A 23515-nucleotide genomic window follows, 5' to 3' on the forward strand; every position below is an offset into this window, starting at 1 on the left:
TCTTCTGTGCATGAGTTATAGTAGGTTACAATAAAGCTATCCTATGGAGCAGTAGATAGATTCCTTGACTGGATAGATTATAAAAAGTATCATCTTGGGTTGAAATTGGCACATAACAGTTACAGAATTAAAATTTGAAAATTTTAAAGAGATGGCATAAACACTATAGGAGAGTAAGGAATGTAGTATTTAAATACTACACATCACCAGCAAGTGAACAGCGAATGGTGTGAGTAAAAGAATGTGTCAAACCAGTGTTCACCTGTCATTGTGAACTAGTGTACTTAAACTCTAGTAGCCTCATTCTCTATATCGTGAAAAAAAAGCAATTAATGTCATTCAAAATATATGAATTAATTAGCCTTTAAAAAACTTCATAGAATAGAACTATTTAAAAAAAAAATACTGCCATTTCAATTTTCCTGAATTTTGTTGAAATTCGATGTATTCGAGGTTAGTGCTGAAATTTCAAATCTAATTCTCTATAAAAGGAGTTATTTGACATTTTATCACAAATATAAAACCCCATTAAATTTTATTCTACCCAGAGATGGATTAAAGGGGGCATAAGAAGCACAGGTCTTCTAAATATGCAGTTGACAGACAAAAGATATAAAGATAAGCAAAATATGCAACAAAACCACATTTTAATAACACATTTTTCTGTTTAGTATCTGTTAAGTTCTATTATAGTATATTTTATTATGTTACATTCTGTTATATATTGTATTTAACATGATGGTTGAGAAATTACATGAATGTCTCAACCATCAGGTTACTTAAAAAATAAAAAACATTATTGATCTATGGGCACAGGCTGTGCTCCCCTTTTAGTAATGCCCTTAATCTGCTTTTGCTACATCCCAAAAATATGGATATACTGTTGTAAAACATGTTTTGGAAAAAACGTTCATGGTTATCATAAATATAAGTACATAAACTTTCTTCTAAAAAACAAATGAAACTACTTTAATCCTCAATTTAATATATGCATAATGCTTGCATTCTTAAATGTTTTTACTCATTTACTTAGTCTACTTCTAATTAAACACTAAATCAATTATTAAAAAACAAGACAAAATGACCTGCTTCTATTTTCGTTTATGTTTGAATTACTTGGATACTCACATCCTAGGCACTTTAATTGTTTTTCAATACATAAGATTAGTAAACAAAAATATCATTTTGTACATTTTTGGCCAATGTTTGAATGAATGGTCTTTGATAAAGTAGTGAAAAATCATATTCTTAAATAATTATACTGGATGAAAAGTAAATATAATGAATTTTTTTAACTCTTCAAGTCTTGAAGTTTTGACTAGATCAAGTTTTGAACTAATATTCAAATAAAAACACAATATACACCTCCATTTTTTAAAAATAAATATTGTTTTGTTTTTATAAGAATTATGAAAGTTCTCTTTGAAGGTATTCATACATTTATTGTATATTATAATAAGAATTTATTAGTATAATCCATTTTAATAATTTTATAAAAATCCAAAAGTTGGATTCTATAAGATAGCTTAACTTTCATACAGCTAATAGTGCTTTTTATCTGGAATTTGTTATTTGTTTGGATAGCTGATAACACATCATTTAACATATAGTTGAATATTGTTTTCATTTTGGTAAGTGAAGTTTTAAAACTGTGTAAGTGAAAAATAAAGTTTATAGGTTATTACACGTTGAACTTTTTTTCTTTCTATTTAAGCTTTAAAGTAAACCATAATTTGTTTTGTGAAATGAATAGAATGAGCATTTATATTTAATTTCATGGTTTTACACTGCTAAAGAAATTTGAGAAAAATTATGAAAATCAAATTTACTTGGGAGCTAGTTATATATATTTTCCTCATTTTTTAAATTTGTAAGAAAAAACATCTTGTGTAAGTTGAAAGAAAGTTCAATTTCTTGACTTTTCTCAAATATTTATACCAGTGTATAATATTTGAAATTGGTTCTTTTTGTAAACATAAACAGGATGCTCCAATAGAAAGTGCTGACTATCTTACAAAACGTAACCATCAAGAAAACCCATTTGTAGGACCTTCTCAGAAACAAACTATGGTGGATATGAAAGGTTAGTTAATAATATTTTCATTAATTATTATAATGTTGTTGAGTTGTTGATATAAAAATGTATATTTTGTATTATTATTTTGTTAGAAAATAAATTATGTTATATAAGTGGTTTCTTTTATCCTAAAAAAAATTAAAAATAATGGGTATTGGATGTTATGCTTTGGCTTTAACCCTACATCAGACATAACTGAATAAACGATAGACAAATTAAGAACAATGTAAAAGTTGGTAGTTAAAAACATTTTTTATTCAGTTTTCATATGTAGTGATTGTTTGGAACATTTAAAGAACAACAAATTAGGGGCTTGGGATAAATTTCGATAACACATCATAAGATAATATGGAATTACACCAGATATGTGTTGTGTAAACTACATGTATATCACACATAGTAACATACAAAATAGAGTGAAATAATAAATTTTCTACTTGGGAAACATCTAATTTTTGCTGTTATTTGAGAAGTTCAGTAGAGAGGATATTTTTGAATTCATTATGAAAAGGAGTTGGTTATATTTAGATCCCCTCAAGTTTTTTTACTAAATACACCTCAGATACAGAATAACTGTTATTTTCAGTTAAAGAATAGAATGGTACTAATGTATAAACCTGTGAACTGTGACTGATAGTGTGACCTTAGACTCTATAAAGAGGTGTGTTCACAGTCTGTGGTAACTATACAAGGATGAGTGCCTATGTACACCTAATAGCCCCCTACAACCAATATTGTTCCAGACTGTTACGGACTGTTGCTGTGCTGTACATTTCCCACTACAACAGTCTTTTGCACAATAAAGTCGATGCTATCAGGGATTTTGATATATATTTAACTTCAGGTGACAGGTAGCAATAAAAGATTAGATTGTTACTATAAGTCATGAACAAGTTTCACTAGATCAAAAGCAAGTGACACATGTTTTACAAATAATAAGAGAAAAAAAGTTTAAACAGTTAGTTATAGTTATGGTGTAGCAACTGTAGAAAAGTGATATACATTAACATGATAACTTAATGACAATATGTTTTGTTATTAAGGTGTCATCTGTTACACTGAAACTGTGACATTTCGTTTGTTTCATATTAACTTGTTGGAACCTATATTAAAACCATATAATTTATAGCTTACTTCACATTTGTGAAAATCTGACAATATGTGCATTATTTAAATTTGCTTTGTCACAGATTTTTTTTAATGAACTTTTCACCTGATGTATTTGAATACAAAGGATATAGTAATCTATAGTTTGTGTTCTTTGTTGATTATGCTCCAAATTCCAAATTTATAACTATATAAATTATAACAGGATTTTTTTGCTTATTTGTTTTAATTTCTGAAATTTTAAGTTTTTTTTATTTGGAACAAGTACTTTGCTTGAAATTATTTCACTTTTTAAGGATATCTAAGTGTTTGTTGTTATTGGGCAATTTCCTTTTTCTTAGGTTTTATATATATTCTTATATTTGATTTAAAATATCAGTAAATTAGAGTTTTTCATATTATACTTTAACTCTGTATTTGGTATAAAATCCTAAAAGAAGACTTTCTTTAAGTAGAAAAGAAAAGACTCAATAATGTTACAACAGTCAAAACTCTGACCTTTTTCACAGATGAAGTACATGCTGTATATGTATGAGTACATTTTGAACCACCTCAAATCAGTGTATGTGAAGTTCCATAACTTCTCATCTCTGCGGAGTCTATTTCTCACTTCCTAGTTAGGCAATCTATAAATGTGTTTTGTTGGAACACATTGATAGTTTTTTTATGCAGAAATATTAAATCATTATTGAAGCTGTAGTAGCACTTAACTAATGTTTCTTACACTTTCATAGGTTATTGGAACAAAAACATAATTAATGATAAACAATTGTTTGCTTTAAGTGCTTAGATTAGAAACATGGACATGGAAATTCTGCAGTGCCTCAGCTAATGAGCCGATAAGTTAATTTGATTTCTTTTACACATGGCTCTCAGAATCAATTATATATCTATATATTAACTTGCTAGTCAAATACATCAACTGTAATATATACATGTTCCCTTCTCAATTAGACTAAGTGCTGTTGATCTGTATCCAGTTTGCTTTATTTTAAAGCATAATAAAAAACAATAATTCAAGCTCTGCATCATACCATGAACTTCCAGAAACTTGGTAAAAGTTCTTCAAAAGCTTTTGAACTTTACACTAACACAAATCTCTATGTAATTGATTTGGGTAATTGAGAGCATATGGTGGAAATTAATAAGATGTTTTTTGTATTTAGATGTGGTGGTTCTGAATGAAATAATTGAACAAGCAACAGGAAATCAAAGTCATGCTAATGACAGAGGTAAATATGCCAGTTCCAGGTTGTGAGTTCTAACTGTAGTTGCCTCTGGTGGTTCCTTGCCTGCTTTTTTAGTTCAGCCTGGTTGTACAGTAGAGCTCAGAGCAGTTTTTATGAATGTTTAGTAATATTTTTTCCTTCCATAGAATCAAGCTTTTTGATATATTTTTAGAGTGAAGGAGTTACAGTAAGTTTCAGTAGAATATTTCTGCATGTTTACTCAAAAGGATGGAACTTTACTCCTTTAACAATGCGGGTGGTGATTTTTATAGCCATGCGTAGTAGACAAACCTGGTTGATAATAAGGGTTGTTTTATAAGTCATGTAAAAGCTTTCACAATATCTGGAGCATGAACAGTTTTCATTCTTCTTTTCTTAACTATTCATATAAATATTTTCATTTATTTAAGGAATATTTATATAGGATGTTATTAAAACAGCTTCAATCACATTGACTTTCATTGTTTTTGAAAATAATATATTCTAAAAAGTAAATAATCTTTGCATGTCTTTAATAATTAGTAGATGACAAACACTACTTGAGCAATGCAAAACAACTATTGTAGAAAATTGCAGAGATTGACTTACCTATTTTTTTTAATGACTCTTTACATACTTTACATACTCTATTTCATCACTTACCATTACTACCGTAGAATTAGAAGTTGAGAGATTCTTGGTACGTTTACCATTATCACAAATTGGAAGAAATCCTTTTGTATTTTTATGAATCAGATTTTTTTTTCTAAGTATGAATCTGAACTTTGTAAGATAATGTCTTCAAAAGACTTATTTACACTACAGGATACTAAAAGCACTGCATGGTTATATTGAAATACTACTATGACAATACAAAATTGGGTTCCCAAAATTCATATAAAATTTTACATTAATGTATTTGATAGAAATGAAAATTTATGAGTGAAAGAGTTCATGACCTGTTACTTGAGATAAATAAAAAATATATTCCTTAATACTTTATTTACTATATTCATACCAAGAACCTGTTGTTCATACAGATGACATATAATGGCCATTGTAGAGGAACTCCACAATAAACGTGCTCACTAGAAATGTGAGACATTAAACCTTAATTTTTCTGAAGAAACATAACCACAACTCTTGATATGTTAAACAGTTTTCAGTTTGCAATATATCAACTAAAAAACAAAAACTAAATTGCATTGAATTCTACCTAATCTATATAACATTATTATGGTCTCTTTCTGCAGTTTTTAATTTTGATTGGAAATAGAGGAGTCACCCAAACTGATTAACAGTAAATTTATGTAAAATCATGCAAGTAATTTACAGGCATTTTTACGAATGTTAAGTAAATTTTTTCTTTCCATAGAATCAAGCTTTTTGATACACTTTTAGAATGTAGGAGTAATGGTAACTTTCAGTAGAATATTTCTGCAAATTTATTATAAAGTTTGGAACTTCACTTCTTTACTAATGTAGGTGGTGACTTTTATAGCCTTAATCAAAACTTCTTTCTTAAGAAGTTTATAGGATTATGAATTTGTGTCTTGTAGTTTTTCAAAACATTTTCATTTCTTGTAATTTATTTATACTAAATTTAAATGTACTTTCTTCTCTGATCTAAATATTTTACCATTTCTGTTTTGTAAAATGCAAGTGAAATATAATTTGGTTCAACCAAAAAACCAAGCTAATAACTTTGTCTAACTGAAGAACCAAGTAAATAATTAGGTCTACCCAAAGATCAAGTTGAAAAATTGTTCCAATCAAAAATAACATCATTCAAGCCTAAGATCAAGCTAAAAACTTGTTCCAATTAAAAGATCAGAAAATAACAGGTCCAACCTAAAGACTAAGCTGATAACTTGATCCATCAAAAAGATCAGACAAATAACATGATTCAACTGTAATACCAAGCAAAAAACTTGTTCAACCAAATGATAAGGTAAAGAAGACACATCCAGCATAAGCTGATAACTTGGTCCAACCCATGGACTAATCTGAGACTAAGTCCAGTCAAATGATATGGTCAGGGACATCCAAAGAATGTGGTAGCTGTGACAAGTTGCCATAGATCCAGGCCTATTATAGGTCTGAAAGTTGTACTTTGCATTTTAAATTTTGATTTTTAGCAAAAATAAGTCAGCAATTTTTTGAATTCTCACATATGTTACATCAACCAAGTTAAACCTGGTGTTAAACCTCTTCTGTCTCTCTCAAACCTGTCAAGAGGTCACCTATATAGTCTATTCTCCATGTCTGATATTTTCTACATCTAATCGTTTTCTGAGTCATTGTATTTTGGACTGCTCCACCCCACTGTAGCTGCAGTAATGAGTCTTCTCATTACAAATTCAGTTCAGTAAGCATCGAAATTCCTCAATCTTAACTAGTTTGCAAAATATTCTGCCTGAAATTTGTCCTCTGTTTTCTTTCATCATTTCAATTTTCCTAATGGGTACTTGAGTGAAAATATATCATTACAAGCATAAAAGTTGTTGGGAGAAGACAAATAAAAAAAAAAAAACAAAGTTTAGGCACCTGAAATCAATTTCTAGCAAGCAGGCTATAGATGCACCTTTTCAAGATCCACAAAAAAGTGTAGCTCCTAATTTTGGATTGTTTTATTTCAGAGCTAAATTTCCACAACCCTAGTTATATCAACATTGTAGAAGTTTTCAGATTCTTTATGGGAACAAAGCTGAGAGTATTGTTTAACAATAAACTTTACTGCACAGCTTCACTTTTTTGCCAATAAATATCCTGAAGACCTGGAGAGTAAATAATTTCAAGTAAAATTACTACTCTTTGCCAAGTTTATTTGAAGTATTTGCATAAACAAAAGAAGAAATCAATATCTATAAGAAGCATCCTATTGAATTGCTTGATTATATGTGTAAAAGATGGATGGTTTTCTTGTACTCTAATAGCTTTAGGAATATTTTGCTGTCTTAATTCTAGTGCATGTGGCCAAAAATGAATGTGACTGTAGTAAATTAAAATTAATAAAAACTTATTTAAGAACTACAGTGAATCAAGATTGCTTGAGTGACCTAGGCTAACTTTTAATAGAAAGCAATGTGGCTAAGCCATGAACCACAAAGAGGTAATTTAGTTGTTTGTGGCTGAGATTGTAAGACAAATAGATTTTTGGTAGTCAGTGTAAATGAGTCACTAACATCATTTTTAGATATACATGTTTGTAATTTCCTGCTGTTTACAATACAGGTTGTTTTTTTCTTATTCTTCTATTCATTCTTATTCTTCTTCAATTTTTGTATTATATACATAGCATATCTATTTAAGTTAAACTTATATAATTAACTGTAGGCATAGGCCCTATAGGAAAGGCTCACCACAGACCCATTAGAACATGGTCGAGTGCAAAGATCTAGCAAGTAACTTGATCCAATTCAAAAATCAATCATTTGATATGTTCAATCTCAAACAATTATCAGGTAGCATGGTCCAAACCATATTAGTAGCACGATGTAACTAAAAGAGTAGGCAGGTAACATGGTCTAACCCAATTAAAGATGAGGCATATAACATGACAAAACCTAAAGCGAGACAGCTAGTATGTTCTGACTCAAAGATCAAATACATTGTCCAAATCAAAAAACAAACCTGACAGGTAACATATGGTATAACCCAAAGAGCTTATTTTAACACCAAAAACCAAACATGTAACATGATCTAACCAACTCCAAGTAAGTAACATAGCTCAATCCACAAAAACAAGACAGGCAAGTAGTGTGTGTTCTATTCCAAAGAGCTTGTAGGAAACATAACTGAACCCCAAAACTAGATCTTCAACACTGTCCAAAGAGTTTCTATGTAAAATGATCATACCTAAAAACAACTTTGTATAACATGGCTCAACTGTTTCTAAAATGTGGATAAATTTATCAAACCAAGAATCAGGCATAAAATCTGGTCAAACAAAGAATTAAACATTTTTCTTTTGTTTAAATCATGATGACTGGATTATATTTGACATTACCCACAAATTGAAAAAATTAAATAAATGATCACAGTAGTTTAAAAAATAAACATCAATATTTTGCAGTCTCAACTTTATCAGGGTAAAAATGGTGCTTACAAATTTCAGCCCCTGACATGGGTTTTTAAACTCTATTTTCCTTGTGTTAAATCGACCCACTAAGTAGGACACAGCATCACCCACAAGTAGTCCTGTGCTCCTACTGGGTACTTTAGGCGAATTCCTGGGCTAAACCAGAACCTAAACCAAAACTCTCCAGTAATTGGTCATAGATAAGTGGTGTTAGCCGGCAGCCTATTCACTTGTACTGCTACACCCATGTGCTGTAACTAATACCACCTCAAAGTGCTGATATGATTCACTAAATCTAAACTTTTCTGCAGCTTTTCTAGTGCTAAGAGGGCGAGGCCAACACTTCAACAAACTGTCACATGTACTGGTGTCTACATCTTGTTTCTATACAACAGTTCTTACTAACTCTGCTGCTGACCTTGGTCACTGGTTTCCGAGCTCGCCTCTCAAACTTATTTTGAGTAATGCACATGTCTTGCTGCTTACTTCTAGGCGATGCCTCTTACATAACCAAGTTCCTGTTTATTAATTCTCAAGACTTATTTCGTATCACAGGCGTCCTCTTGTTGCCTCTTTTTATTTTTATATCCATTTTTGCATACTTGCTTATATTAAATACCCTTAAGCTTTTATTATATGTAATTTTAAATACTAAAACTCTTGAAGCAATTTGTAAAATTTCCTCAAAAATTTCAAGTTGCTTCAGAACTTTTAATCCCTGATAAAACTATAACAGCTAATTCTGTAAAAAAATACTTTCAAGAACAATATTCTTGGTCACTGTCTAATATTTTTTAATGTGTGAATAAAGATCCAACTAAACAACTCAAACATTCCACAGATGATTCAGATAATGTGGTCTAAATGAAGAACCAGGTTGATACTGCTCTATTGTCAAGAATTATGTATACAGTTTGGTTTTACTATAAGATCAGGCAAGAAACTTGATCCAATCAAGGATCATGTTGATAAATATGTTTCATTCAAAGACCATACAGGCTATTTAATCCAAGTTCATGAAAAAGCAGAATACTTGTAATACAAAAACCTAGACAGACTACTTGGACTAGTCCAGGGACAAATTAGGCAATCAGATCCAAACCATGGCCCAATGAAAATTCCACAGAAACAAGTTAATGTAAAAAGTTGTATATGTTTCATAATTCTTAAGCTAAGGTAGAACAATAAATATTGAAAGACAATATAAATATACATTCTAGAGAACTTATAACAATGTAAAATATATATAGAGTATTGGAATGAACTCGTATCCTCAGACAGTAATTTATAGAAGACTAGCTGAATTACCTGTTCCCTGCACAGGTGTACAAATTACTTGGAATGGGTATTTGAAAACACAGAGAAGTTTCTTTTAAGAACATTTATTTAAAAAATTCAATTTTCATAACATTTTAATTTTTATCTAAACCTTTGATTTCCAAGACAAAAATTACACAATCTAGATTAAAGCTTTTTAATATACTAAATGGCTCTTGTTCCTTCTTCTGACAATATAAACATGTTTTGATGAGATTCAAACCTTGAATATCCTACATATAACTGACCATGTGAAAAGCAAGGTTGCTTTAGGAACAATTCAGCAACCTTTAAACTTTGACCTTGTGCCTTATTAAATGACATTGCAAAACAAATTGTATCTGGGAATTGGAGCCTTCTAAATTCCAAGAGGTAATCACTTGGTAGCAAAGGAATTCTTGGAATGAAGACATCTTCACTTGTGGCATGACCCATTGTAATTGTTGCTTCAATAACATGTGGCAGTGAAGTCTTAGCAACTAAACTTGTGCCATTACATAATGTTGGAGAATCAAGATTTCTCCACAACATCATTGGTGAACCAACCTTTAATTTTAGAATGTGTCCTGGCATCCTTTGTGGTTCAAGAGAATTTAGAAATTCAATTGGGTAATTTACAACATCATCATCTATATCTGGAACATTGTCATTTGATCTGTAGGTGAATTCCTGTCTACTAACCTTTTGCAATAATTGATCATTTATGTCATGAACAATGATTTCAAGGTGCAAGAATTGCTCTTTTACACAACCATTCATAATTTTGACAACTTTTAGGGAGCATCTTTTTCTTTAGCTCTTCTGCATGCTTAACTGAATTATCACATTTGTCTAGAATAATAACGTACTTGTTTGATTGAAACCTTTCCATCACCAGTATTAAAATGTTTTGAAAATTCACCAGCTTTCAGTCACCACTTAAATGCACTCGCATGTTTGTACGTAAGGTCAGTTTTTCAACATGCCTCCATATATAAGATAACTTTATACATGCATATACTTCATCAGCTCTTGTATCTCTTACAAAAACAAGGAGAGTTGGTCTAAAATCACCTGATAATAACAATGTAACACCACCAAATAACATATCATTTTCTCTTATATTTCTCAATGTTTTATCTAAAGCTTCAAATGCATTTTTGTGAGCCATTGCACATTCATCCCATATTATCATTTTACATTCTTTCAACATCCTTGCCTTTGCTGTCCCTTTCTTTATACCACATACAGCTTGTTCAACATGGGATAAATAAAGAGTAGCAATCTGAATGAGATGTCCTTCTTCCTTCAATCAGTGCTGCTGCAATTCCTGTTGATGCAACAGCCAAAGCAATTTGTTTTTATAATCTAAGTTTTGCAAGAAGCAAGTTACTAGCAAATGTTTTTCCTGTCCCACCTCAAGCATCAAAGAACATTACACCACTTTTATCATTTTGAACATTGTTAAGGTTATTTTTTTAAGCAAAATGTTGATCTTCTGTCAGTTTTTCTTCATTTTCATTAACAAATTTCAAAACATCATCCACATTGTATGATATTTCCATGTTGTAATCCACAGCAGTGTTGTTCTTTTTAGTCCTAACTGGTGAAGGTAGGCCAAAATCTTGGAATAATCTTCCACCAAGTTGTAAAACTTTGTCTGCATGGATGATTATGGCTTCATTAATTACTTCATCAGAGTACTGGAGATCTATGTCTGAAGCAGCACTTTGCATTCTGTAAAGAATGTCTTTGGATATACTTTCTCTATGATTTTCCTACAGTTGAAGAGGGTTTGAAATACCACATGTTTGTAACATCACTACAAATAAATCTGGCAGCAGCTCTGAAACTGTTACAAAATTCACTATTCACTCACTTCAGATCTTCAAAGGATGTAGATCCAGGAATTATGTGCAATAACAGTCTCAAACAAAAGCACTCAAAATTAGTTGGATATACTGTATAGGCTCTTCCTAATGCAGGACTAAATTTGATACCTGGATGGCTTTTTAATTTGGAACCTTGTGCTCTTCTTTTCCACCTTTTTGGTTGGTTTTTCCATATCAAATGGGATGGTACTTCTGAATACAATAATGTTTTTGAAAATCCATCAGCAGAGCATAGTTCAGAAAAGGCAGTAAGTGTAGTTCTAGGTAGCTTTTCAATTCTTTGTAATACATTTTCATCATTAAAGAATACTCTTTGACCATTGTCTAAGTGGACTTGTAAAAGCACAACTGTCGGATGATGTTCATGTATTGGAAATTCAAATATTCTCCAAATTGCTTCATTTGTAATTATGTATCTTCCCAACTGGTATTTTAAAACTTCATCTCCTACATTACCATCCTGCTCAATAACAAAGACATCCATATCTGAACCCTCATTGACATATTTACAGACATTTTATGCTTTTAACTGAATTGCATGATTCATGTGGGCTTGCCTGGCCAGGTGGTTATGGAGCTTGACTCGCAATCTGAGGGTCGCAGGTTCAAATCCCCATCCCACCAAACATGCTCCCTCTTTTAGCCATGGGGGTGTTATAATGTGATGGTTAATTCCACTGTCCATTGGTAACAGAGTAGCCCAAGAGTTGGTAGTGAGTGGTGATGACTAGCTACCTTCCATTTAGTCTTTCACTGCTACATTAGGGATGACTAGTGTAGCTTTGCATGAAATTCAAATCAAAACCAAACAATCAATATTGATGTAAACATTGAAAATTTTGGAGAGGTAAGGGTTATAAGGTACAATCCACTGATTATCAATTTCAATTTCTGTGAAAAAAGTGCTATGTCCTTAATCACCTGACTTTCTTCTCCTATAAAGTGGATATCCATCAATGTCTGTTTGAGGAAAGCCTTTGGAAATTTTTTGCAACATGTTCCTTCCTTTATGCATGGAGAATTTATGTTTAATAAACCACATGGACCACGAATCATATGCTTTTTCATAATTTCAAACAAAATGAGATCTTCATTAGATTTGGCAGGTCTGCAGAAATTATATCATCAATTTGATTAGGTCGGATTTTGTTTTTATGCCAAATTAGAACGTGTGCATGTGGAAGTCCTCTTTTTTTGCCATGTAGATGTCACATTGTGTGTTATCAAAGATGCCATGCTTTGTTAAAAGTTCTATAAGTTTCACAACATTTAATCTAAAGAAGTGCAATTAGATTATGGTGGTTTTTGAGATTTTTGGTTACTTAGTAGTTCTCTTGTAATTTCCATCTAATTTGGATTGCAGTTTAATGTTATAAACAGGTCCATACTTCCTAACAGAGCACAACATCTTGTGTGCATTCATGCATATATTTGGGGCTTCCTGTAAAACTTGAAGGTAAAATCACCAGCTGACCAATATTTCTGGAATATCCATTTTCTCTCACAGTCAATGTTCCCTCTAATTTTTAAATCCATGTGCAGAATGAATTTTTTCATCTGCACCAGTACCTAGGCAATGTGTGCTACCATTTGTTTTTTTTTGGAGGAGGGGGGGGGGGTATTTTTAGAGCATCAGTATTGCCACATCATCAAAAACTGGAGCATTAAATTGATACTCGTTCTCCTGCAGGAGGGTTTTTTATCAACATGAATAACAATTTTCAAATCTTCTGATGTAAGTTTCTCTATAGCTGATTTGAAGTTTTTGATTTATGGATTGTGTGAGTGTAACATTTCTTGCAAGACTAAAACTAAATTTATTTCAACTCCTGGAATATTCCTTTTTTCTTTGTCTAGCCTTCTTTAATGAGTTTCCCCATGAAATAGATTTGTAAAAATTTCTGTGTTCCATTGGGAAAAGGTTGTAATGAACCAACACTATGGTAGATTTGGCCTTGTATTTTGAATGTAGGCATGTAGCCTTGTTCATAAAGTAGGCCCAAAGGAAGTCACTTGAAAACAGTTTTTATACTTCCTAATTTTAGTTAAAACTGGCGAGGTTTTCCATTACTTCCTGTAACAATAATTTTAACATAGCTTGTTTGAGACTTATAATTGAATAGAGAATTATAGTGATGAGCTGCCAAAAGTAATCCTTCCCTTCTTCTTTCCTTCCCCTTCAATTTCTCTCATACTTCTTGCTACAGCTGCCTCCCTTATTCCTTCAATTCTTTCATTTCTTAATTCATTAGATTGTTGTACATGTATCTCAGCTCTATTAACTCTTGCAGCTTTTAGCCTTGTTGCTCATTCTTCATGTGATTCATTTCTCCTTCTTTCTGCTTTTCTTATGGCCTCTGAACTATTTTTTGAAACAGATTCTGATGTGGCTTTTCTTGGCATTATAAAGGTTAAGCATACATATTACTTTTGTCCTAAAGGGTTAATAATCAAATGAGAGGTTAAAGTCACTTACATTGAATTTTATATCAAGGGAAGTGATCAGTTCTTTATATCAGTTCCCTGCTAGAGAAGTGAGCAGTTCTTTATATCATTGCTCTGCACAGTTTCCTGCTTCAAAAGTGATTAGTATAATTAAGTACAGAGTATCAGTTCATCAGCTACCCCATTTTAAAACAAATGTTGAGTATTTTTTGAATGTACTATGCTCATTACAGTTACAGTTTTAAAAATAGCACAACAGTACTCCACTGCATTCTATTTTGAATGAAAGTTTTTAATGGCCAAAGTCTCTTTGATTCCTAAAACAAAGTCATTTTCAACAGTTCAATAATTCTAAATTTCAAGAATGTTAATGGAATATCAATGAAATTTAAACACGCATAACACTCACTAACACTTATACGCACTTGCCAAATATCAAACTACTCCGAGACTGTGGCGAAATTCCATCTTATGGTCTTTTTAAAACCCAGAGCATTGATACATGTAAATGAAGTTTGAGTGGTTCATCTTACCAGTTTGTGTTTAAACACAAAATAGTTCCTTATTCTAAAGATAGATTTAACTTAAAGCATAAAATTTATGTATCACTCGAGGTTATCCTTGCTGATAAATACTGCACAATAAAGTATTGAGTTTTGTTTGTTTTTTCAAGGTATATTTACCAGTGAATTGTAGTATTATATGAAGAGTCTTTTTTGGTACATTATACTCTTTCACTTTAGGGGTGAAAGCTCTATGGATGTGCACCTTGATCATGAATATATTTTAAACATAAACCTGAAAACACTAAAGTAAAGTGGGCCACACATTAGCCTCACATTGAAAAAGAGAGATATATTTCATCATTAGCAAAATTAACCTAGAAAAGTGGTTCTGTCACAATAGTTTCATGAGCTTTGAAGATTTCTTTTACAGTAAAATTCCCCACTGTTTAGAGAAAAGGAACGGATTATGTTACAATATTATAGAAAAATACAGAAATAGGTTACATGTTGCAAGTTGTTTGACAAAATCGAATGTATACCTTTTTTGTGGGAAACCTCGTGAAAATTTCGACCCCTTCATGTTTCTTCTGGGGGCTGTAGGGGAGTGGTGGAGTTTGGTCACATTGTGTGTGAGTTGTTAGTAGACAGACAAACATACAATTTCACTTATATATATATATATATATAGAGAGAGAGAGATTTGGGGGTTATTTCTTTGGACTGTCTTCCTTGTTTTAGCTTTGTTAGCCTGCTAAGTGAAGAAGTGCATTTAACTTGGGCATTTTTAAAAGTGAAATGTGCTGCAACTAAACCATGTGGGTTATTATTGAGTAGTAGCTGAGGGTTCTGATTGGACAAAATTTAGTGATGATGCATCAGTGTGTCTCCTTGAAAACCAAGCAAACTTAATGGGGAACTTCAGCCAATTATTATAACTTTAATGTGCCAGAAATACAAAGTATGGGGCATCCTTATATCCAGTTCGATTTCTTAACTTGTCACAATCTCTACCATCTTAGCCTCAAATCTAATCTAACTGTTATATGCCCAAAGTTATCAGCATGACAGATGGACAGACAGAATTTTGATCCCTCCATGTTACTTCTGGCGACCATAGTATTCACCATGTCAAGTTTGGTGGAAATTGGTCAAATAGTGTGCGAGGAATTAGCGGACAAACATACAACAGATTTCGATTTTATACATACATGGATACCTATTACATTTTCAGAAGTATATCGAAGCAGTTTTTTGTTTAATAACTAACGAAGAATATACTATAATAAAAATTGCTGTGTAAAACAAATATCTCAAAATTGAATCTTGATAATTTGTACATAAATAAGTTTATTGTATACAAATTCGAAGATAATAGAGTAAATCTTGAAACAAATTTGTTTTTTTTGTCAATAGGTTAATATTTTATATCTTGTTCTTTTTCCCCATTTCTAGGGGTTACTTCTTTGTAGTTACAAGTTCTTAGAGCTTTTGGGATATTTTTCTTCTTTGCCTATGAATGCATGGGAACCACCATAGAAAGTTTTGTTAGTAGAATAGTATCAAGCTCTCATGGGCTCAGCTACATTCATACTTAAACATTTTTCAGTATCTATTTATTATTTTCCTACAGAAAAAGAGGAGCAAGAGAAGATAAAGTTTAAAGACCGTTGTTTGGCAAAATGCTTGAAATATGTAGACATCTTTTGTGTTTGGGACTGTTGCTGGTGTTGGATTCGCTTCCAAGAGTTTGTATCACTCATCGTCTTTGATCCATTCATGGAGCTGTTCATTACACTTTGTATTGTAGTCAACACTCTGTTCATGGCCATGGACCATGATAATATGAACCCAGAATTTGCAAACGTCTTAAAAAAGGGAAATTATGTAAGTTTGGCCAGTTGTATTGCATCAATACCAATTATGCAACTTTGATTAAAAGGAAAGTTTGATAAATTTAATATGTGTTTCTGAGATTGAAACTCCTTTTTCCATCAATGGTTTTTAATTTTCTTTTGTTGTTAAAGCAATTTACTTGATTCAAATGTTTAAAACCTGTGTAAAGAATAAATTAAGTTTTACAAAATAGTGCATAGTTCAAAAAATATTTTTTCCTCAACAAAAATAAATATTTTAAAATAAGAGAATAATGTTTTCTGTTTTAGCTTTATATTTACCTTTGAAATATCAACTATATAAAGAAATAAAATTTATTAGTTTTGTTTTTAATTTTGTCATAAATAGTGATGCAATGAATATGTAATTCAATTTTCTTTTAGTGAATATTTTTTTATTAAATGATTTAATTCTGTAATTTTAATAACATTTTATGATTTTTGAGCACAACTCTGGTGGAAAAAGGGGACTATATTTTAATAATTTGATATGAATTAGGAATAATAACTTCACAAAAAGAGTTGCATAATTGATCCTTTTGAAAAATTATGAGAGTGCCATGCTCATCAGTTAGGTATGTAATATTTATTGAATTGGTTCTAAAATTTTAAAGACTCTCATAAACAGAAACTAGTGCAAACAGATGATGAATATAACATATGCAGATGATAACACAGAACCAATCAGCTGAGGGTATCAATTTATCAATAACTGTTTTTCATAAAATTTGTGAATATAAACCACTAGGAGTGATTGCATGACATTTATAAAGCTTTGTTTGCTTTGGCTTTCAAAAGCATGTCACCTCGTCATCACCCATGTTCCACACATTGGTTGTTGGTATGCGTAAAATCATGGTCATTCAATTACACTAAGCTGTTTATCTTAATATTTATTAAACACCTTCTGCATTAAAGTTTGCAAGCAAGCAGTTAACTGTTTTTTGTTTGTGGTATTTTTTGGCCTGCCTTTATACTGCATCCTGCTTGGTCATGTAAATGGTTGTTTATAATTCAGAAGGGATACGAGAAGTTTCTTAGTGAGTTAACTATCCAAGTTATGGTGTAGAAGGTAAGAACTATTTGCAAATTGATTGTTAATTATGTTTGATCACTGGTATTTTACACTAGATATATATATACTAATGTTTAAATTATTTCATATTATTGAAAAGACATTGATCAATTTTATTTGTACTCACCCCAAACGTTACGTGTGAATAATATAATATCTTGCTCTAGAGTCATCTATTTGATTTCTTATACTTCTAGCACTACAATAATAACAGTTCAACCTATCCTTGAAACTACTTCTGTAGCTTTTCCAACACTTCAAGTTTTTGAAATCTTACTTCTCTACATTTCATTTTTTCTGGACTACACCACTGCATTGTCCTAGTTTATATAAGTTAGTAGCCCTTTCAGACAAACCATCTCCTAAGCTATTTAAATGTAAGCCAGCTAAGAAGATTTATTTACTTCATGTTTTTTAACAGGCATTTATAACTTTCCATAACCAAATTTACATAAGATAATAACATTTATTGTTTGATCTTTGGATATGTGTGAAACTCAAAAAACAATTGTCATTCCAGGACCTGATTCATCATTTGATAGTTTTTCTTAGGGCTATGCAAAGAACAAAGGGCATGCATTTCCACCAAGGAAAGTATATTATTTCAGAGTGAAGAGTGCTGCTGGGTATGCTACTGTTTCCACAAGGTTACTAGAGAGCATTCTCAGAATTGAACTGTTTGATTGTAGTTACATGTATGTTCTCCTTACAATGTTAACTATACATACAGTTATGGATGCCAAACCTATACATATCTTTATATGTTATAGTAGGATGCATACCTTTTATGAAGTATTAAAATATCTAATTTTTTAATAAAAAGCAGAGAGAAATTAGAGTAGGATGTATAGTGGTTGTCAAGACATCCATACACCTATGTATATTTAATTTCATTACTTATCATGTGATTAAAATGGGGAAAAATATGTATGAAGTACTATGTCTGAATCACATATGATATTGTTTTCTGGATAAGCACCAAGAAATACTTAATGCTAAAAGTCAGACATCTTGTTTCTTCATGGAAATATAGTAAAATGTAACTTTGATGGTGTAGTTAATTATAAAGAAACTTATTTTGTATACATATTATAGCATATTCATCACCTATTGAATTATGTTTTGTTGAGAAAATATTTGTTTCTCACTTAAGATCAAAGGTGGTTAAATGGTTCAATTTTAAACACTATACTTGCCATCATCATTTAACTGGGATATTATCTTCATCTGTGACAAATGATAAGTTATTTGTTAAAATTATTAGAGCTATTTACATTTTGAGTTAATTTCTTTTCTATACCTTTAAAGAAATTTAAAGTTTTAGTGTGATATTATAATGTTTTAATCAATCAAATAGTATTTAGTATTGTTAATAAATATTAACTTGTGGCCAGAGCAAGCTATATACTTAACATGAAACTACAACTCAATATAGCAGTAAGTGTGCCTAATTAAATATATATTTCTACTTATAAGGATTAAAATGCATTATTTCATCAATTGGGTATCATTACTGTTAATGATATTTTTTGATGTAATCCCAATAACATCTCACAAGGTTCAGCCAGTCTAGGAGATTTAGGTTAGTCCTAAAGACATATATTAAAGAAACATGCAAAACAATCTTTTCAATAAAATTATAATAATAATAATCAATGAACCAAAATATAAAGTTTTGACATTCGATACACTAATGATATAATCAGTATTATTAATGAAAGTAACAATAAGTAAATAACATAATATACCTTACCTAGGAAACAGAAACACTAGCTGTCTGCTTAAACTACTGTTGTGGAAGAAAATTGTTTAGAACATATGAACTTAAGTATAACATGCTTGTTTTCCCCCTATCACATGTTTTGACCAAAGAAAGTTCATTAAGCCTCTCCTACTCTGTATTTGACACATGCTACCATTTAAACTGTCAAATTTGCAGCAGTAATTTTTCCCATAGTACAAACAAAAACGGGTGTTGATTTTTATGAAGCTACCAAAAAATTAAAATAATACCTGAACTGTTAATGAAAATGTAACAATATTAAATATAATACAAAGGATATAACATGCTAAACCTAATATGTGTTATCTAACAAAATTACTCTTAATTTAAGTATCCTCTGCAACAAACACTTAGAGCAGCTTACAGGAAGTAATAAGTTACAGTAAATATTCTGTTCAAGCCTCTCAAAAGAAGAAAGTTAAATAAAAATAATAATACTTAGAAATGAGAGATATAACAGTCAGTAATATATCAAACAGAAAAGGTCAGAAAGAAGTGTGACTAAACTAATAATGTAATATCATACTATATATATATATATATATATATATAGTAAGAAGTATTACGCTATAAGAAGTAGTAACGTAGGGTAGGTAACTAAAGTGGTGGTTCATACACTAGAGCTGTTCACCATTATTTTAAACATTATCTAAAGGATTTAAAGTGTAGATGGGAAAGTTTTTAAACGACTGTGATACTCTGTAAAACGTTTAAACATGTAAACCCCAGAACTGAATTAATTGTATGTTTAAAATTCAAAATGAAAAAATAGAGTGAGTAATGTGAGAGTGCTAAACATTTTAAAATAACTTATATTGAGTAATCAAACTGGGGAATGAACATTTTATAAATTCAAATTTGAAAGTGTCTATTTTATTGAAAAACCTTAATTAAACGTGAATGTTTGATTAGTGATGCTGACATCTAAATCCAGATTTTGTGGTGTTTTAAGCTTTTTCCTAGAGTGAGTTTGTATACCAGAATCTCTAAAACCTTGATAATTTGATACAATAATATCATCTATGTATCTTCAAGCACGACTGATGTGCAAAGCTGTACTATAGTCCTTCTTAGTAGTGTTTGCAATGAATAAAAATTCTAATCTGAATAAATACAAATTTTCAACTTGCTAAATTTACCTTCCATTGTAATTTCCTGTATCTGTTGAAAAGTATGTTGGACAAAATGCACAAATGTATTATCAAATCAAAAATTTAGTGTGTAACAGTGATATTTTTTGTGAGTTACATTGTCATAGAAGGTATTGTGTTTAATGACACAGAGTATTAATTTATCTGAATTATTTACCTATTTTGATGAAATACTTTAATTTTATCACCATAAAGATTAGTTTAAAGATTACTGAAATCAAAAGTTTCTATTGTTTTATTCTCAAAGCTTTTGATTTTCTCTTTACCTTCAATGAAATTAATGAATAGATTAATAATGTTTTACTCTTTGATAATATTACAGTATCTTTTTTTTAAATGCTGGTTAATGTTTCTCAGACCATTACTTGTCACAATTGATACTTCCTTAGTACTATTATTTTCTTCCTCTACAATAAACTTCTATTTGTATGGTGTTTTATGTAGTTTGAGAATCCAAAATAATCTACATATAATATTGTTTGATTTAACTAAATGAACACCAAAGTCTGAGAAAACTTATTGATACTTATGATAGTTTCTATGTCTGTTTTAGTATGTTTATAAACCTAGTTGTTTTTATATGTAAAAAGTTTTATATTACACTGCCACAGATAAATCAGCTAAGACACATCTACTATGTAAATATCCTAAATGTTCAATGACTTCTTTCTTGATGAAACCTTGTAGAATGGATGGCAACCGCCTGTTGTACAAACACAAGTGTCTTTCTCTTTCATAAAATGCTCATTGTTGTTAATAGTGAGTCTCTTTAAGTATATGTTTATTCATTATGTCTTAAACTTTATTTATCCAATTTATAAATAATATTACTTTTAAATATTCTTTCTTATTCCAGTTATGTAAAACTTTACTGTGTGATTTATTAATTGCATTTTTGGTGCATTTCTGATTAATGTTTGGACATTCCTAGAATTTTGGATCTTTACTCATTGATAGTTGTAGATCTTCATTTGGCATATTATCAAGGTTATTAGTGTATACATGGTTAATGGGAGAATAAATGTTAGGGGAATGAATGACATTTACATTTATAGGATAAAATGTGTAACTTTAAAGTGGTTATGTCATCTAATACTGTATAAATAATTAAAGATGATACTGACAATGGCCCTCTTACAAGAATAGCTAATAGTTAAGTCTAACACTGTATAATAATTAAAGATGTTACTGACAATGGCCCTCTTACAAAAAGAGCTAATAGTTAGGTCTAACACTGTATAATAATTAAAGATGTTACTGCTAATGGCCCTCATACAAGAATAGCTAATAGTTAGTTGTTTAAATTTGCAAATGTTAGGTAATAAATGCTGTATAGAAGTGTCTCTGACCACAGATTTTAATAACAGAACTATAAGGTAAACCTTGTCCTTATGTTTAGTAGTTATTGTTGTTTTACATTTAAGTGATGACAAGTAGCAAATGATAGCTAGTATATATTTCTCATCAAACTTTATGACATATGTATTTCTGTTCAATAAAATAGAGGTAAGTTTATTAATTGATAGCCCTCTTAAGGTAACATATAAACCTTTGAGATGTTTGTTTGATAAATTTCTAGAAACTTCTCAATAAACTACCATGTGCATTAGCCCTGTTTGTTCTGTGTTTGTGCCCATGACTCTGTTGCCTACATATAAGTGATTGAGAAATATATATAGATTATTCAGTTGTTAAGCACATAGGGATAAATTGTAACCAGTGTTTTCATGCAGTAGTCTTCTCTTTCCATTAGTTTGGCATCTAAACTATAAATTTTCACATTTTATTAATTCTAAAGGCAGGTTTTGTTTAAATATTGGAAGAAATTAAACTGTAAATTAGCCAAAAGAGAGTCACATGTTTTTGTAACGTTAACAATTATCAGAAATAAACATCAATTTGTATTTTTAAATTTACATATTGATAAATATTTCTAATTATTCTGTTATGGTTATCAGTATGGTCTAGTTAGGTTTAAGTTTATAACTTTTATTTTGGTGAATGAAGCAAGTTTTTGTGTTCAATATTTCGAACTGGTATATTTTATTTCCAGAGCAATATGCAAATACATAAAATGTATCAAATCAATGCTGAAATTATATTGTGAATATGTTTATAGCATGAATTGTAAGATATTCATAAGTAAATGATTTAAACATTAAAATATTTTTTAAAACAATATTTAATAAGTTTTATCATATACATTTATTACTTTTTTAAAAAAACATACATGGTAATTTTCATTTGAATTTTATAATCATTAATCTAAATATTGCATAGCTTATATATTTATTAACTTTTTTTCTAGTTATGGGAATTTCCCAAGTGTTCTAGCTGACATATGGAAATGACTTTTTATTTTGAAAAGATATATATATATATATATATAACAAACACATTTGGTTACAGCTCATAATATCAATTAAGTAATCTTACCTAATATTTACGATAAGAAAATGACTTAGTCTGCAAATGTTTTTTCACATATTTCTTGGTATTAACTTGAAAAAAAAAAATATAAGTTTGTAATGCTATATTTACAAACGTCTTATTTAAAATCCATAATAGACGAGACAAATTGAGAAGAATATGAGTAACAAACACCTTCAATCTAAGTGATTTTTGTCACAAATATTAGGCCTTATGAATTTCATTGATTCACCGGTAATTTTACTTACATTTAAGATCAAATGTCTTTCAAGCTGTATGCATGATAATTAAAACAGTTAAGAAAAATAAATTAACACTGGTTTTCTTCTATATTTTTTATGCCAGAAATCAGATGTCCCATATTCCTTGTGCTGTTGTACTGACATTTTAAGTATTTTTTAATAAACATAAAGTAACAAGAGGATTTACAGTAGTCAGTGTATGCAAAAGTATTTTTCATTCATATTGTTACGACAGCGGAAGTCACGTGACGCTAGTAACACGTCATGAACTTTTAGAAAGATCCTGGATGCTCGGCCGTTTACTAGATTTTGGTATTCTTTTATATATAA

At 30.3% G+C, this 23515-nt stretch overlaps 1 protein-coding gene across 1 annotated transcript in view; it reads left to right on the forward strand.

The window, feature by feature from the left end:
* LOC106461051 (sodium channel protein para-like) overlaps window positions 1-23515 on the forward strand; it is a 79530-nt gene that overhangs the window by 18018 nt on the left and 37997 nt on the right. Inside the window, exons 3-5 of the mRNA XM_022387876.1 lie at window positions 1984-2083; window positions 4351-4416; window positions 16219-16496. Coding sequence (XP_022243584.1) covers window positions 1984-2083; window positions 4351-4416; window positions 16219-16496 — 444 coding nt within the window. The remainder of the gene's footprint in view (window positions 1-1983; window positions 2084-4350; window positions 4417-16218; window positions 16497-23515) is intronic.

This window comes from Limulus polyphemus, unplaced genomic scaffold (genome assembly GCF_000517525.1).
Source record: "Limulus polyphemus unplaced genomic scaffold, Limulus_polyphemus-2.1.2 Scaffold888, whole genome shotgun sequence".
Lineage (NCBI taxonomy): Eukaryota > Metazoa > Arthropoda > Merostomata > Xiphosura > Limulidae > Limulus > Limulus polyphemus.